Genomic DNA, 14,712 nt, shown 5'->3' on the forward strand with positions numbered 1-14,712 from the left:
ACCTTTGTAATCTGACATTTAAAAAAATCTTAATTCATATTCGGGATCAGCCTCAGTCTTCATTTTATCCTATAAAACCTGTTTTTCTTCTGTATCCTCTTTTATGGTATCAGACAATACTGTTACCTCAAACCTGCTTTAGCAGCTGGAATGACCTTCACATCATGTATGACCCTGTTTGATTATACCTCTTACCTTCCTGGCATTTTTCACTCATCCTTCTTAGGAATGCCTCCATCTCCTTATGATGGTAGGTGGGCCAGGAGATGCCCATTTTATTTAGTCTTTTAAAAAGAGGCAATTTGCTTTTATCAATGAAAGGAAGGTGGGAAGGGAAGATTTAGTGGATATCTGATCGGAAGGTGATAGGCAGCCTGGCAAGCCACAACAACATCCCTGTAGGATGGAGTCACTAACAACACCTTGGGGGGACGGGGACAACTTGCCACAATGCATAATAGCAATTGATGGCAGGTATTTTTTTGTAATGAAATGGAGCCAACAAACTGAATAACACTGTCTGAGCTAGTACATTAGAAAATGCTACAGGAATCCTTGATTAAGGACCTTGAGCCGTGGTGGCACAGTGGTTAGAGTGCAGTACTGCAGGGTGCTGACTGCCTGCAGTTTAGCAGTTCGATTCTCACCAGCTAAAGATTGACTCAGCCTTTCATCCTTCTGAGGTTGGCAAAATGGGGATCCAGATTGTTGGGGGCAATACGCTGATTCTATAAACTGCTCAGAGAGAGCTGTGAAGCACTGTGAAGCACTATATAAGTCTAAGTGCTAATGCCAATCCACAGTGGTTTAAGCATTTCATAATTATATGATCACCATTTGCAGCCTTCCCTGCCAGCTTTTCACAAGCATAGCCAATGGGGAAGACTGCAAGTCACTACCTATAATGGAATGTGGGAGTGACGTGGGGGAAAGAAGGGAAGAGATATTGCCTAAGGAAACAATAAAGCAAGAGGGGCAGGATTCCCCCATTGTTAATAGTCAGAAAACAAAACTTAGAAAGGACCCGCCCTAATGGATCAAGCAGTTAAAAATAGAAGTGGGAAGTTTTGTACTTTCACTCTCTCCAGCCAGTGCATGTTCACTACAGCAGCCCTCCCCACCTCACTTTGTAACACCTGCTTACTGGCCAGCTTGACAGCCATCTGGGATTTGCAACTACCAGTCAACTTCCCATTTCATTTTGTTTGTGGGAAGCTGGTAGGAGATCACAATGTGGAATCACAAAAAGTTCTTTAATGTCCCCAAATTTTTGCTTAATGCAGAACAGGGACCACAGGGATTGCTGTGACTAAGCATGTGATGTACTTTAAGTCTGCACTGCTTAATGAATGAAATCTAGTTGAAATTACCATTGCTAAGAGTATCTGTAGTTTTGATGACAGGCAGAATTGCTTTCCTAATGGGCTGAAAATGTATTCCTAATCTTGAAAGCCCCTACAACTGAATTGAAAGTCCCTACAACTGAATTGATGGTTTATACTCAAACTAGAATGGTTGCTCTAGTTTATCTTACAGTAAGCTCCTGGCAAAAATAACCAAACAAATCAGGGAAATTTTGTTTGAAGCAGGATCAGTGGTTCATTCTTTCAATCATAGACTTGTTTTATAATTTAACTTCTTAGAAGACCAGGAGTCTTAATTTATTAGGCATGCTGTTAATAAGTTCGGTAAGTAGTGATCAGGTAGCATGTAGTAGCAATCCTGATAAATCCTGGAATGTCAGATGCTACATCTAAATTGTCCCATGCAGTCCTTTAAATACTGCCTGTACTTGTTAATATGTTTCAGATAAATGCATTCATTCAAAAGAATGAATTCAGTAGATGAACAATTGAATATGAAGTTTCTTTAATCACTGAGGGGAATGGACAGTTCAAAAATGTGAAAAATAAAACAATGAGAAAAATCAGTTTAAAATAGTACTATATACAAAGGAATACAGGCTTATTCTGGAAAACTGTCCTGTTACTTTCCGGTTGAAATCCTAAGTAACATCATTAAACAGGACAGTGAAGTTTCATTAAGTTACATCACTAGGTTTTCTTAGGAAAGTACATGTCCACACTTTATAGATTTAGTAATTCATTTTCTTTATAGATACAGCCTTTGTAATTTAATCTGATCAGTTTCATAACCAAAAAACATTTTTCCAGTGTGAGCTACAATCCAAAACATATTATGTAATTATATTCCTTGCTCATGAAGTTTCCCCAAAGCCTTTACAACTCCTTCCCCAGAGTAGTAGTCCTTATGTCTCTTCAAAATTTTCTTAGGATTAAGGCCTGCAAGAAGTCATGTCACTTCAAACACACATTTCCTGCTAACTACCATTTGTCCTGTCCCTACATTGAGATAAGGTCTACTGCCATTTGTGGAATGGCTATATTTAGACAACTGAATCTTAGTAACTTAAATCAACATATAAAGTAGAATTATAATTAATGGTTTTCAAATTAAATCAACTTGAAATAGTTGTTTCAGATGTTCAATTTGAACATAATGGAAACTTACAGTTAACTACAACTTTCCATTCATATCTCATTTTTGCTTATTAGAATTTCTTCTATACAAGGTTGATACAGGAATTACAAGATGAAAATGGGAAACTACAGCACCAAATGATAGAAAAGAAAAGAATAATTCAGAACTATTTTGAGGGATTGTATAAAGAGGAAAAAGTGGATAAGGATAACATCAAACAATATTTAAGGGAGAATGACCTACCAGAAATAGGAGAGGAACAGAGAGAAATCTTAAACAGAGATAACAGCTATAGAATTGAAAAAAGCATTGCAAATACAGTAAAGCAATAAAACTCCGGGGCCAGATGGACTCCCAGCAGAGGTATATAAGAATTTATATGAATGTTTTGAACCAGTGAATTGTATAATGATGTATTGGAAGAAGCTAAATTACCTGAAACCTGGAATGAAGCATATACCTCCTTGATACCCAAAGAAGGTAGGAACCATAAACAAATTAAAATTACAAGCCAATCTCACTGTTAAATGCTGATTACAAAATTTTTGCTACAATAATGGCTGAAAGGTTGAAAATAGTATTGAATGAAAGAATACACCAAGATCAGAATGGATTTTTACCTTCCAGACAGATTAAGAGCAATACAAGAATGGTGTTAAATGTCTTAGAATATTACGAAGCTCATCCAGACAGGCAGCACTTATTTTTTTTAGACACCCAAAAAGCATTTAACAATCTTAATTGACAGGTTTTGATTCAACAAATTAAGGATATGAGGTTTGGAATGAAATTAGGAGAAATGATAGATACAATATACTCTATTCAAAAAGCCAGGGTGATAATAAATAGGGATAGCAAAGTGAGATTTGAAATAACTAAAGGAGTGAGATAGAGATGTCCAATGTCACCTCTACTTTTTATTTTAACGCTGGAAGTGCTGCTAGCCCAGATTAGACAAAATACCGAAATGAAAGGATTAAAGATCAAAAAAGAAGAATACAAGGTACAGGTATTCACGGATGATTTGGTGTTTTTTATAGAGGAACCAATAGAGACAGGAAATAATTTGATAGAAGAGATAGAAAGATATGGGACAGTAGCAGGACTGAAAATTAATAGAGAAAAGACAAAAATACTAGCCAAAAATTTGACAGAAAATCAAAAAAAGGATTTAGAGAGATGGGATTGCAAATTGAAAGAAGGATTAAATATTTAGGAATCTGGTTAACAGGGAGATGTTCTTCAATAAAAGAAGACAATTATAAGGAATTGATACAACAAAGATCTAACGATTAGGGAAAAATTACAGTCATCTCTGTTAGGAAGAATAGCCATGGTTAAAATGAATGTTTTACTGAAATTATTGTACTGTTTTCAAACAATCCCTATAAAATTAGATAAGAATTTTTTTGAAGAATTAAATAGAATAGTAACAAAATTTATATGGCTGGGCAAGAAAGCACGAATAAACCTAAGTATGCTGCAAGACAGCAGAAGTAGAGGTAGCTTTGGACTCCCAAAATGGGAATTATACTATCAGGCTGCGGTCCTAACATAGATTAAGGAATGGATAAATTTAAAAAATAAAAGGATCTTAACAATTGAAGACCATGATTTACAAGCAGGATGGCATGCTTTTTTATGGGCTAAAAGAAACAAGACACATTCATATTTTTACAGACATCAGATAAGAGAATCATTGATACAAACATGGGAAAAGCAAAGAGAAAATACTATATGAAATTACCGGGTTGGGTTTCACCTATGGAGGCAACAATATATCCATATACAATGGATAAAAAGAAAATGATCAGATATAAAGAACTATTAGGCAGTCAGGAGAATCTTAAAACAAAATAGAGAATTGAAAGAACAAGGTATAATTGTGGATTGGTGGCCATATTTACAGGTACAGATGAGATATAGAAAAGATTTAGAGGAACATGGAATCAAAAAGGAATTACAACAATTAGATCAGATTTTGATAGGCAAAGAAGAAAAACTCTTAATAAGATTGTAGAACTATTTACTAGGAGTGGAGCTGGAGGAAGAGATAGTAAAGGAGCCAATGATAGCTTGGGCAAAGATTATAGGTCCTAGTATGGAACTAGATGATTGGGAAAAATTATGGACCAAAAACTACAAGTTAACATTGTTAACAGCTTATAAAGAGAATCAGTATAAAATGTTCTATCGATGGCATTTAGTGCTAGCAAGATTGGCAAAAATGTACCCAAATGCAAAATCGGAGTGCTGGAAATGCAAGCGGAAAGATGGAATGATTTTTCATATGTGGTGGCAATGCCCCAAAGCCAGAAATTATTGAGCGAAGGTATAAAGATGGCTACAGGAGATAACAGAACATCAAATAGAATTTAAACCCGAACTATTCCTACTAGGAATAATTAAAGGGAAATTTAGCAAACAAATCCAATACATCATACGGCATATAATAACAGCAGTGAGGATAGTCTTCGCACAGGGTTGGAAATTAGAAAACATACCATCCAAAGGGGTGTTAATGCAAAAAGTATTAGGTTGTGCCGACATTGTAAAACTTACAATAGAACTAAAAGGCAAGGAGGAATCAGAATACTATGAGGTATAGGATAAATGGTATAAGTGGATAGAACATAGGAATACGGATTAATGTATAGAAATAAATGTAAGTATATGTAATATCTATGATACAATTCTGTTAACAATGTAAATATACATGTGTAATTTGGAAAATAAAAATTTCTTCTACACAGATATTGTTCAAGATACTGAGAAAAATTCTTGTTTCAGCTGCAAAATGCTATAATTTTTTCTTTCATAAAGTTAAATATGAGGATGTTTTTAAAAAATATATTCTGGAATGCTCATGGATTTTGCATATATATTTTGCAACAGATTTAATTGCAATTCTGCGATAATTTATCTTGGAACCATCCTATTATCTCTTAATGATTATTAGTATATCACAGTAAAACTGTTCCAGTTTGGTTCATTAAGATGTCTAGTTGCAATTGGGTTCAGGTTAAAAGTTCTAACTATAATGTATAACCCTAACCCAAACCATCCCAGACTTTGCTATTCTGATTTAGTTATTACTCTACCATCAACACCCATTTTACTTAAAAACAGAGGTTATTTTTTACAACAAAGTAACTAGGGAGAAGTTCACCTTCCCCACTGTGCTAGATGTTATCCGGTTGGGTCATCATGGTCTTGAATTTAAAAAATAAATGAACCTAAGGATCTGTGGTGGGTGGGAATGTAATTCTCTCAGGTTATGGTGGATCTCATATCTGCAAATTGTTGCTGTTGTTTTAAAGGGATGCCACATGTGGCCAATGCTTAGCCAATCATAACAAAAGTGGATAGATATCTGTTCAGAAGGAGGAGGTGCTTCAAAGGACAATAGGTAGACTATAGCCTATAGATAAGGGTATTCTGATATTTGAGTATGGACATGAATAATACTAAACATATAGTAAGGTATGCACATGCAAATAAAAAGTTTTTTGAGCTAATATAAAATTGCATTATTGATTATTTAAGACATTTTTACTTCTTAATTTTTGGCTTTGTTAACATTAAAAATTACATACTCAATATTTTTATATTAAGTCATGGTATCTTTACAAGAATTTTAAAGTAAACTACAATCTCTGGGTTTACAAACCAAAATCATAATTTACAAATCAGAACCAAATTATATTTTGCTTGGCAGAACAAATACACCTAATCCTGTAACTTCACAAGATGGTTTTAGGTAAACTTGAGTGTTTAACCCACTGTTACAGTTCTTAAGAGAGAACTGAAAAATTTTGATTGATATTGTCAGATCTAATTTTATATGAACAATCCATCAAAAGCATATTTATTTAGAAGAATGCCATTGATTTCAGGAAGTTACAACTCCCAAGAATGCATGCATAGGATGTAATCCCAAAATGCTTGTCAAACTTTTATATTCAAAAGACTTCTCCCTCTGTTTAACTATTTGCTATGTAGTCTAAGCCGCTCGGAATAAAAGAAGGAAGTGCAATAAAAAGACCTAAATGTTTATATATACATTAATTTGCTAGAAAATATATACTGATCCATCAAAAAAATATGATATATGTAGCAATTTAAATTTCAGTTCAATAAAAACAAAAAACCAGAAAGGCTTAAAACTAAACTAGTCATTTAAAAGGTACATGGAATAGGAAAAATATATAAATAAATGACTTTCCTTTGTGTCACAACAAATCTAACTTCAGAAATAATAGAAATCCATGCTTTCTAAGTTATGATATGATTTCTAAGTTAAATTCAGTATGTGATTGTTTCTCAAATTGTGTGCGTGTGGGGTGTGTGTATGTGTGTATGAAGTTATTTTTGACATTAGTGCATACTCACATAGCTTAGGCTGCCATTCTTCTCAGAAATGAAATATAATATTATCTTGATTACATAAGACTTCACTATCTCATATTTGTTATGTTTAACTGCTTGATTTTGTTGCTTTGTTATAATTGCTTGGTTTTGTTATTCTGTTTTAGATTTTTCTAAGCAAAAGTCATCATGGCCACAGAGATTGGATCCCCGCCACGGTTTTTCCATATGCCAAAGTTTCAGCACCAGGCCCCTCGGCAATTATTCTATAAGAGACCAGATTTTGCTCAGCAGCAAGCAATGCAGCAACTTACTTTTGATGGAAAGCGTATGAGAAAAGCAGTGAACCGAAAAACAATAGACTATAATCCTTCTGTTATCAAATATTTAGAGGTATGTTCAGGACTGCTTCCTCTTCAAATACATAGTGTTTGAAACTCCGACTTAATGTAGAAAAGGAAAATAACTTTGCTACCAGATTTTAATTATTTCTTGTACGCTGTACATTAAAACATCAAATCAAAAATGTCCTGCAAAAAGGATAAAAAGTATTCCCTTCATCCCTTCAAAATTAACAAGCTTCTTTGAGCTAGTAATTCTCTAGCCACATTTCCTGAGAGACTGAAAATAGCAGCAACAGCAGTGAAAGCCCTAAATCTTAAAATAATTATTTAAAAGAGAGAAGAAACAACAGTGTTTCCTTTTATTTCCCCATAAACTTAACTGTAGATGGAAGAGTATGAAGTTCTAGTTCTTTTAAGAAAATCTATCTTTTTTTAAAAAAGAAACTATTTCTGTTTCTCAATTATTCCATATTGACCAGTGCTCTGTTTTAATTAAATGATTTTTCTCTTCATTTTCAGAATAGAGTATGGCAAAGAGACCAACGGGATATGCGGGCAATTCAGCCTGATGGAGGATATTATAATGATGTGAGTATACGTTTTGTATAATTTATACATTTAAATGTATAAATGCAATATTGCAGGATAATTCTGCCCATAGTCTGAAGTTCGATCCTGGCCAGCTCAAGGTTGACTCAGTCTGCCATCCTTTCGAGATTACTAAAAAGAGAACCCAGATTGTTGAGGCAATGTGCTGACATTGTAAACTGCCCAGAGAGTGCTATAAAGTATTATGGAGCTGTATAAAAGTCTTAAGTGCTGTTGCTGTTGCTATTGATTTAATATATCCTGAAATACTTCCTATAATGGTGGGAGAGGGAACTAAGGATGGACATTTATGTTAAAGAAGCCGTATTTGAAAAGTCCATTTGAAATAAGTCCATTATATTCAAAAAGTGCTTTGTTTGTATGTAGCCACGTACTTTACTTATTTTAAAACTACTGAAATCTAGTTTGGAGAGTTCACCATATAATTTAAGGATAGTTTTCCTATGGAATGGGACAACTCTTGGTTGCCATTTCACTGGAGCCAAACGCCACGGCCATCTTGCTGTGGCCAACTTGCCATCAGGCAATTAGCCACAGAACTGACAGCCACATATCACTATTAAGTGACAGTGCAGTCCCAAATCTCAGTTGACCAGAAGAAAATCTACATTTAATTTTACTCTTTAAATTAAACTTAAATTTTGATCTTTAAATTAAACTTAAATGTACAGTAATTTAAGATTAAAATAGTGTTTTAAACTTAAGATTAAACCATTACTTGCTATGTTTTTAATATATTATCCTTTCTGCCCTTTATTAATTGTAATTTCAGAAGCTTTTGGAAGTGCTCTTGATTTGCTCTCAGAACTTTTGATTATAGATGGATTTTTATATTTTTTGAATGTAAAAAGCTTATAAATGTAACATTGCTATGTTGCTTTGATTAAATCAATATAACCTTTTTTCTTCTAGCTGGTGCCCCCTATAGGAATGTTGAACAACCCAATGAATGCTGTAACAACAAAATTTGTTAGGACTTCTACCAATAAAGTAAAATGTCCAGTTTTTGTTGTTAGAGTAAGTACAATGTTAATACTAACAAATGATATTATGTCAAATCACTTTATATGTCAATCACTTTTTAGTCTTTTTACATGACTCCATGTTTTGCTGAAACTCTTTATTAAATTGAAGATATTGGTAATAGAGCGTGGGACAAAAATAGTGTTTGACTCGGTGTATAAATAAAAACAAAGCAACATAGACAGTTCTGAAAAATATACTTTTGAATATGTATTATCTCCCTCACAATAAACTCTGAAGTGGTGTTGCAACAATTTGTGTCCTAACATAATCTTTATTTATGTTTATTATTACAGTGGACACCTGAAGGAAGACGCTTGGTCACTGGGGCTTCTAGTGGAGAATTCACTTTATGGAATGGTCTTACCTTCAATTTTGAAACAATATTACAGGTAAATCAGTACATAAATTGTGTGAACTTTAATTTTTCAATATTAAAATAGAAAAAAAATTGTGTGTTTGGGAAATATTAAGAATAATTAGGTAAGTTTTATATTTTTTAACCTTTAAATTTTTATAAGATCCCTTGAATCTAGTACTGTCCTTCTAATGTGAGAGACAGTTCTTTTTGTTGCAGAATAATTGACTGTATATAAATATATATCTGCACACAAAATGTTAATAGCATATCTTATAATGCTGTTGGACTATGTAATAATAGATTCAATGTGAGATAATGACTAGATAATTAACCTAGAACAGGTGAAACCCATGCTCAAATGTTTATGTACATCTGTAGGCAATCAACAAAATATTTTTTTAAAATCAACCATCACATACATCTAAACACCCCAAAACATGCTGATTTCTTAGCTTAATGCCTCTAAGTAAACGCAAATTTTCAATGCCTTAGTGAAGGCCATTAAGGTCAGAGCTGTCCAAATTTCAAGAATATGCTGTTCCATATGGCAGTAAAGAAAGCATGCTTCCTAGAACCCCGTCAGATGTTTAATTAAGGGATCTTTCAGAATGGAAGGAAATCTTTCAAGATAGGGAGTCCTACAAATAATCCAGTTCTGTGCCTTGAAGGACTTTACATAATGACCTGCACCTTGAATTGCACCCAAAAACCTACTCAGAGCCAGTGTATCTTGCCCAATAATGGTATTATAGGGGTATACTGAGGTGCATCCATAACTACCTACACCACAGTATTTTGGATTAGCTGCAGTTTCTGAATTGTCTTCAGAGACAGTTTTATATCGAGCATGTTGTAATAATCCAAAATGGAATGTAACTAAGACCTAAGTGGCTATTAGGGCCTCTTGATCCGGGAGTGGGTGTAACTGGCAGTAATGATGTATTTTTGCAATAAGCCACTTAGTCACAGCTGCTGTTCAAGCAGTTGCCAGAAGCCTAGGTGGACTCCCCAGTTGTGCATGAGTCCCACCTTGGGTTGTATAACACCATCCAAAACCAATTTATAGGAAGTGCTGGGGCTTAAAATTCATTATAGGAAGTCAATGGGGACTTAAATCCCACAACTATTTAAGTCTTTCTGAGGTTGAGCATAAGCCTTTTTATCCCCTTTAGGGTCTCACAGCCTCAAGACACTGAGAAAGAATTTAGCCCTTGAGGGAGTACAGTTATCATTAAAATAATGTGTGGATGTATATATGCTTTATTTTCTTTTGCAAATGTGCTTGCAATACTTGTAATAAAAGTGTTTTATGTGTAACCAAAGTAATTATTGTTGAATTCTTCTTTCTGATTTTGCAGGCGCATGACAGTCCAGTAAGGGCTATGACATGGTCACACAATGATATGTGGATGTTGACAGCAGACCATGGGGGATATGTGAAGTATTGGCAGTCCAACATGAACAACGTCAAGATGTTCCAGGCACATAAGGAGGCGATTAGAGAGGCCAGGTTTATACACAATATACAATTTTCTGTAGTTACTATTTCCATGGTTACACCATTCTCTAAGTGTATTCTGGGTGTCAACATGCATGGGTATTGTCAGATTTTGGGAGATATCTCACACCATATGAACTTATTTTCTTTTGTTTCTATGATTTCACAGATTTGCTGGTATTTCTCTGAAATAGTGTTGTCCCGGTATCTGCCTCTGCAATATGTTAGAGATGTATTTTTCTACTGCATTTTGCATTGGTATTGGTTTCATTTATATATGGTCACAATGTGTATTAGATATTCTTTTTTATGCTATTGTGTAAGATGACTATTTCATTCCAAATAAAGAATTCAGTCTTTAAAAATATAATTGAATAAAATATAATCCAGAAATAAAAACAGCTCCATAGTTCTCACAATATTAGAAAGCAAAATAAAGTGAAGAACTGTTTGGCTTGGTGAGGCCAACATGTCCAGTAGCATGAAGGATCAACAGAGATTTCTACTTTCAGAAGTCATGTTTAATACTGAAATGTGTTCTTCAAGTTGGATCTAAAGCAAATGAGACATCTTTAGGATATCTTCCTGGTTCAGTGTCAATATTCCGGTTGTCCAAACATATAAGTAAATGCATGTGAAGAATTTTAATATTCTAAGCAAAGAATACAGAAAAATGATTAAAAAATATTAAACTCTGCCTGAAGAGGAACTGGAGAAACAAACCTACAACAGTTTTCCCTTGGGTTTTGGTACTGTGCTATCCATTGGAGAAGATAATTATTCCATGAAGTTGTCACTTTTCATCTTGGATCAATATTTCCTGGAAAACTTTAACAAGAAGTGATTTCATTTAAGAGCAAACTAATGTAGTTACAGAATGGATTTCTTCACATACACTTTTCCACATATTTCAAGGGGACCAATGTTTAGGCAATCCAAGCAGATTCTTCCTAAGTCACTAGAAAAGCAATGCTATCCATCCATAATTAAAATAGCTCCATAAGCATTTGCAGATCATATTTTAATATTTACACCAAGCTTCACCATTTTTGAAGCTTCTTCCATCGTGGTGATATTTCATTATAGAATGCAGTCTTATCTAAATGCCTTTTTTTAAAAAAAAACACATGTGATTTAAAAAAAAATCAAGCAATATTAGTCCTTTCATTTGTCTTATTACAAGAAAACCATTCATGAAGAAGAATTATATCTATTATTAACTTTTCCAGGATTCCTTTTTATATACTGTAGTTATTTCAGTTTTGTATTTTTAAATCAGTATAACAGAAAACAATTATCCCTTCCGTCAAGGGTAAACATGGCAAGGTTCTGCAGACATTATCCATTTAATTGGGGAACCAAATTCAGGAATAACTACTTTGCTTCACAGATGTCTCTATGAGAACTATTTTACAAATGGACTCAATTATACCAACAGGATGAAGCTTTTAATTTGCCATGCACAGTATGTTCAGATGCCTCCAGTATATTTTTACACTTGAACTAAACTTTGCCCTAACAAGTTTAGATGATCTGTTAAATGCTGACTTCTTTCCCCTGCTGTGTGTCTTCATGTAACAGTTTCTCACCTACGGATAATAAATTTGCTACATGCTCTGATGACGGCACTGTTAGAATCTGGGACTTTCTCCGTTGCCATGAGGAGAGAATTCTTCGAGGTATGTTTTCAAAATAGTACTGATTGGAATATTTCAGGAAGGGGAAACTCTTTCATTACCCAATAAGAACTGTACAAACTAATTTCCATTCCAAAGTGTGACACCACTTTCTTAATCGTTCAAAAAGTTATGTCACAAGAATTTCAATATTCAGTACTATTTATAATCTAACTTAGTTGTCTCATTGGAGCTATTTGTACTGTGGTTATTTTTATCCCCAGCATTGTTGAAGCATCTGTTCAGGAATTCAGACTGAGTTATTGATCTAATGTTTCAGTATCCACCTTTTATAAGTTCTTCCAAAAGCAATAACTCAAATAGATAATCATTTGCCCCTAATTTTTTGCAATTTTTATAGTTTTACTTTTAAATATGTCAGCTTTATACCACATTTGAGAAATAGTTTAGTTTAGTTTACTTTATTGTTATTGCACCTCGTACAACAAAATTAAATACCATGTTCAGTGTACAATTTATGACTATGAAAATAAATACAAACGCACATCCCTCACACTCCACACATTGAATTGAAAGCCCCTGATATCGCATTAATATTGCACTATACAGTAGAATTCAATAGAGTTACTGCCCTGGGATAGAAGCTGTTTTTCAGCCTATTTGTCCTTGTTTTTATTATCCTGTACCATCTGCCTGATGGTAATAGTTTGAAAAAAGGGTGCCCGGATGAGATGGATCTTTGATGAGATGAGAATGTTTTGAACTTCTTAAGACAGCGGCAGCTATAAAGCTCTTCCAAAGAGGGGAGAGGACAACTAATAATCTTCTGGGCAATGATGTTAATCCTCTGGAGAGCTGTCCTATCTGCTACTGTGCAGTTAGCAAACCATACAGAGTTGCAGTAAGTTAAGACACACTCTATGGTGCAGCGGTAGAAGGGCACCAGCAGTTTTTCATTCAGTTGTTGTTTTCTGAGAAGTCTCAGGTAGTATAATCTCTGCTGGGCCCTTTTGACCAGTGCTGCAATGTGAGCACCCCAGATCAGGTCTAAAAATAGAGCTTTTCAGCAAGTAAAAACCACACAAACAGAGCCTATCTGGAATTCTTTGAGTTTGTAACTTATGTGGTCACTACACAGTTTAGGGATATATAGTATTTTACCAGTTAATAAATAAAAGTTAGATAATATTTTTTTTAAAAAAAAATATTTAAACAATATTCCTGGAATTATTAAGAATGTGAAAGCAATTTTAAACCAAGAAAATAAAAAAGTTATCATTCCACTGCTTTTATTTTCATTGTATTTGGTACATTTCGCACTGATTTGATATTAATGAGAAATGAATTTTAGATAAATTTCTAACATAGTTTTAGACATGGATTGGCATTGTAAGGTAGAAGTAAATAGCAGCAACTATCCGAAGACTACTATTTTTCAGAAAATAGCACGCTTGCTATTGGAAATCCAATCTAAGAAAGTACCCTATGGAGCTTTCAAAAATGCAAACATTTCCAAGAAATATTTTTCAAAAAATGTAAGAGATACATCCCCAGGCTTCAGCTTTCTGAATTGTGAGAACTTTATATTTACACATTTCAGATTCTGCACTTGTCTTATTTCCACTTTAATAGGATATACATATATTTATTCAAAGTCTAAAACCAAAACAAGGTAATATCTATTTATTGCAATTCAGTCAAACACCTCATGACTTAAAAAAAATGGGAGCATTGAAAAGAAATCCAACTTCTTGGTCACTAATTCATGCCTTCATCATCTCCCATAGAGCGCAATGTGCTCTTACATGGGGCTACCTTGAAGACTACCTGGTAACTTCAGCTGGTCCAGAATGCAAAATAATGGGGTCCCCTGTGTTTCCCCTTATAAACTTCTTAAGTGAGCGGCAGTGGCTTCCAGTTTCTTTCTGGGTGCAAGTCAAGGTGCTGGTTATCACCTTTAAAGTCCTATGTGACACAGGCCAGGTTGTCTCCAGGATCACCTTTCCTTAAGAACACCTACTTGTCCTACCAGATCAGATAGGACGGGCACACTTCTAGCCCCTTCCCCTAAATATTCCATCTTATGGGAACTAAGAAGCATGCCTTTTCTCTGGTAGTCCCTGAAATTCAGGAGGCCTCTACACTCCTAGCTTTCCATATTTGAAGACCTGGATTTTCTCCCAAGTGCTGGAATAAGATGAATGCACATCAGAAATTCCACTTGGTGCCAGTTTTTTGTTTTAATATATTTAGATTTTATAATTTTAATATGGCTTGATTGGGAACTAACCAGAAAGGTTGGTTATAGAATGGGTGGCTATGTAAAGGTTTTAAATAAATAAACTTCTATTGAGGCTTTATTCATATTGA

The 14,712-nt window shown here is 34.3% G+C and overlaps 1 protein-coding gene across 5 annotated transcripts in view; it reads left to right on the forward strand.

Moving 5' to 3' along the window:
• Positions 1-14,712, forward strand: part of WDR33 (WD repeat domain 33) — a 65,559-nt gene that overhangs the window by 9,051 nt on the left and 41,796 nt on the right. For all 5 annotated transcript variants that reach the window (XM_087933000.1, XM_026701288.2, XM_087933001.1 and 2 more), the window contains exons 2-7: positions 7,038-7,263; positions 7,734-7,802; positions 8,736-8,840; positions 9,143-9,238; positions 10,566-10,717; positions 12,287-12,384. In XM_087933000.1, coding sequence (XP_087789126.1) covers positions 7,060-7,263; positions 7,734-7,802; positions 8,736-8,840; positions 9,143-9,238; positions 10,566-10,717; positions 12,287-12,384 — 724 coding nt within the window. In that variant the 5' untranslated portion in view covers positions 7,038-7,059. The remainder of the gene's footprint in view (positions 1-7,037; positions 7,264-7,733; positions 7,803-8,735; positions 8,841-9,142; positions 9,239-10,565; positions 10,718-12,286; positions 12,385-14,712) is intronic.

Source organism: Pseudonaja textilis, chromosome 4 (genome assembly GCF_049901715.1).
Source record: "Pseudonaja textilis isolate UNSWEBS1 chromosome 4, rPseTex1.2, whole genome shotgun sequence".
In the NCBI taxonomy this organism is placed as follows: Eukaryota; Metazoa; Chordata; class Lepidosauria; order Squamata; family Elapidae; genus Pseudonaja; species Pseudonaja textilis.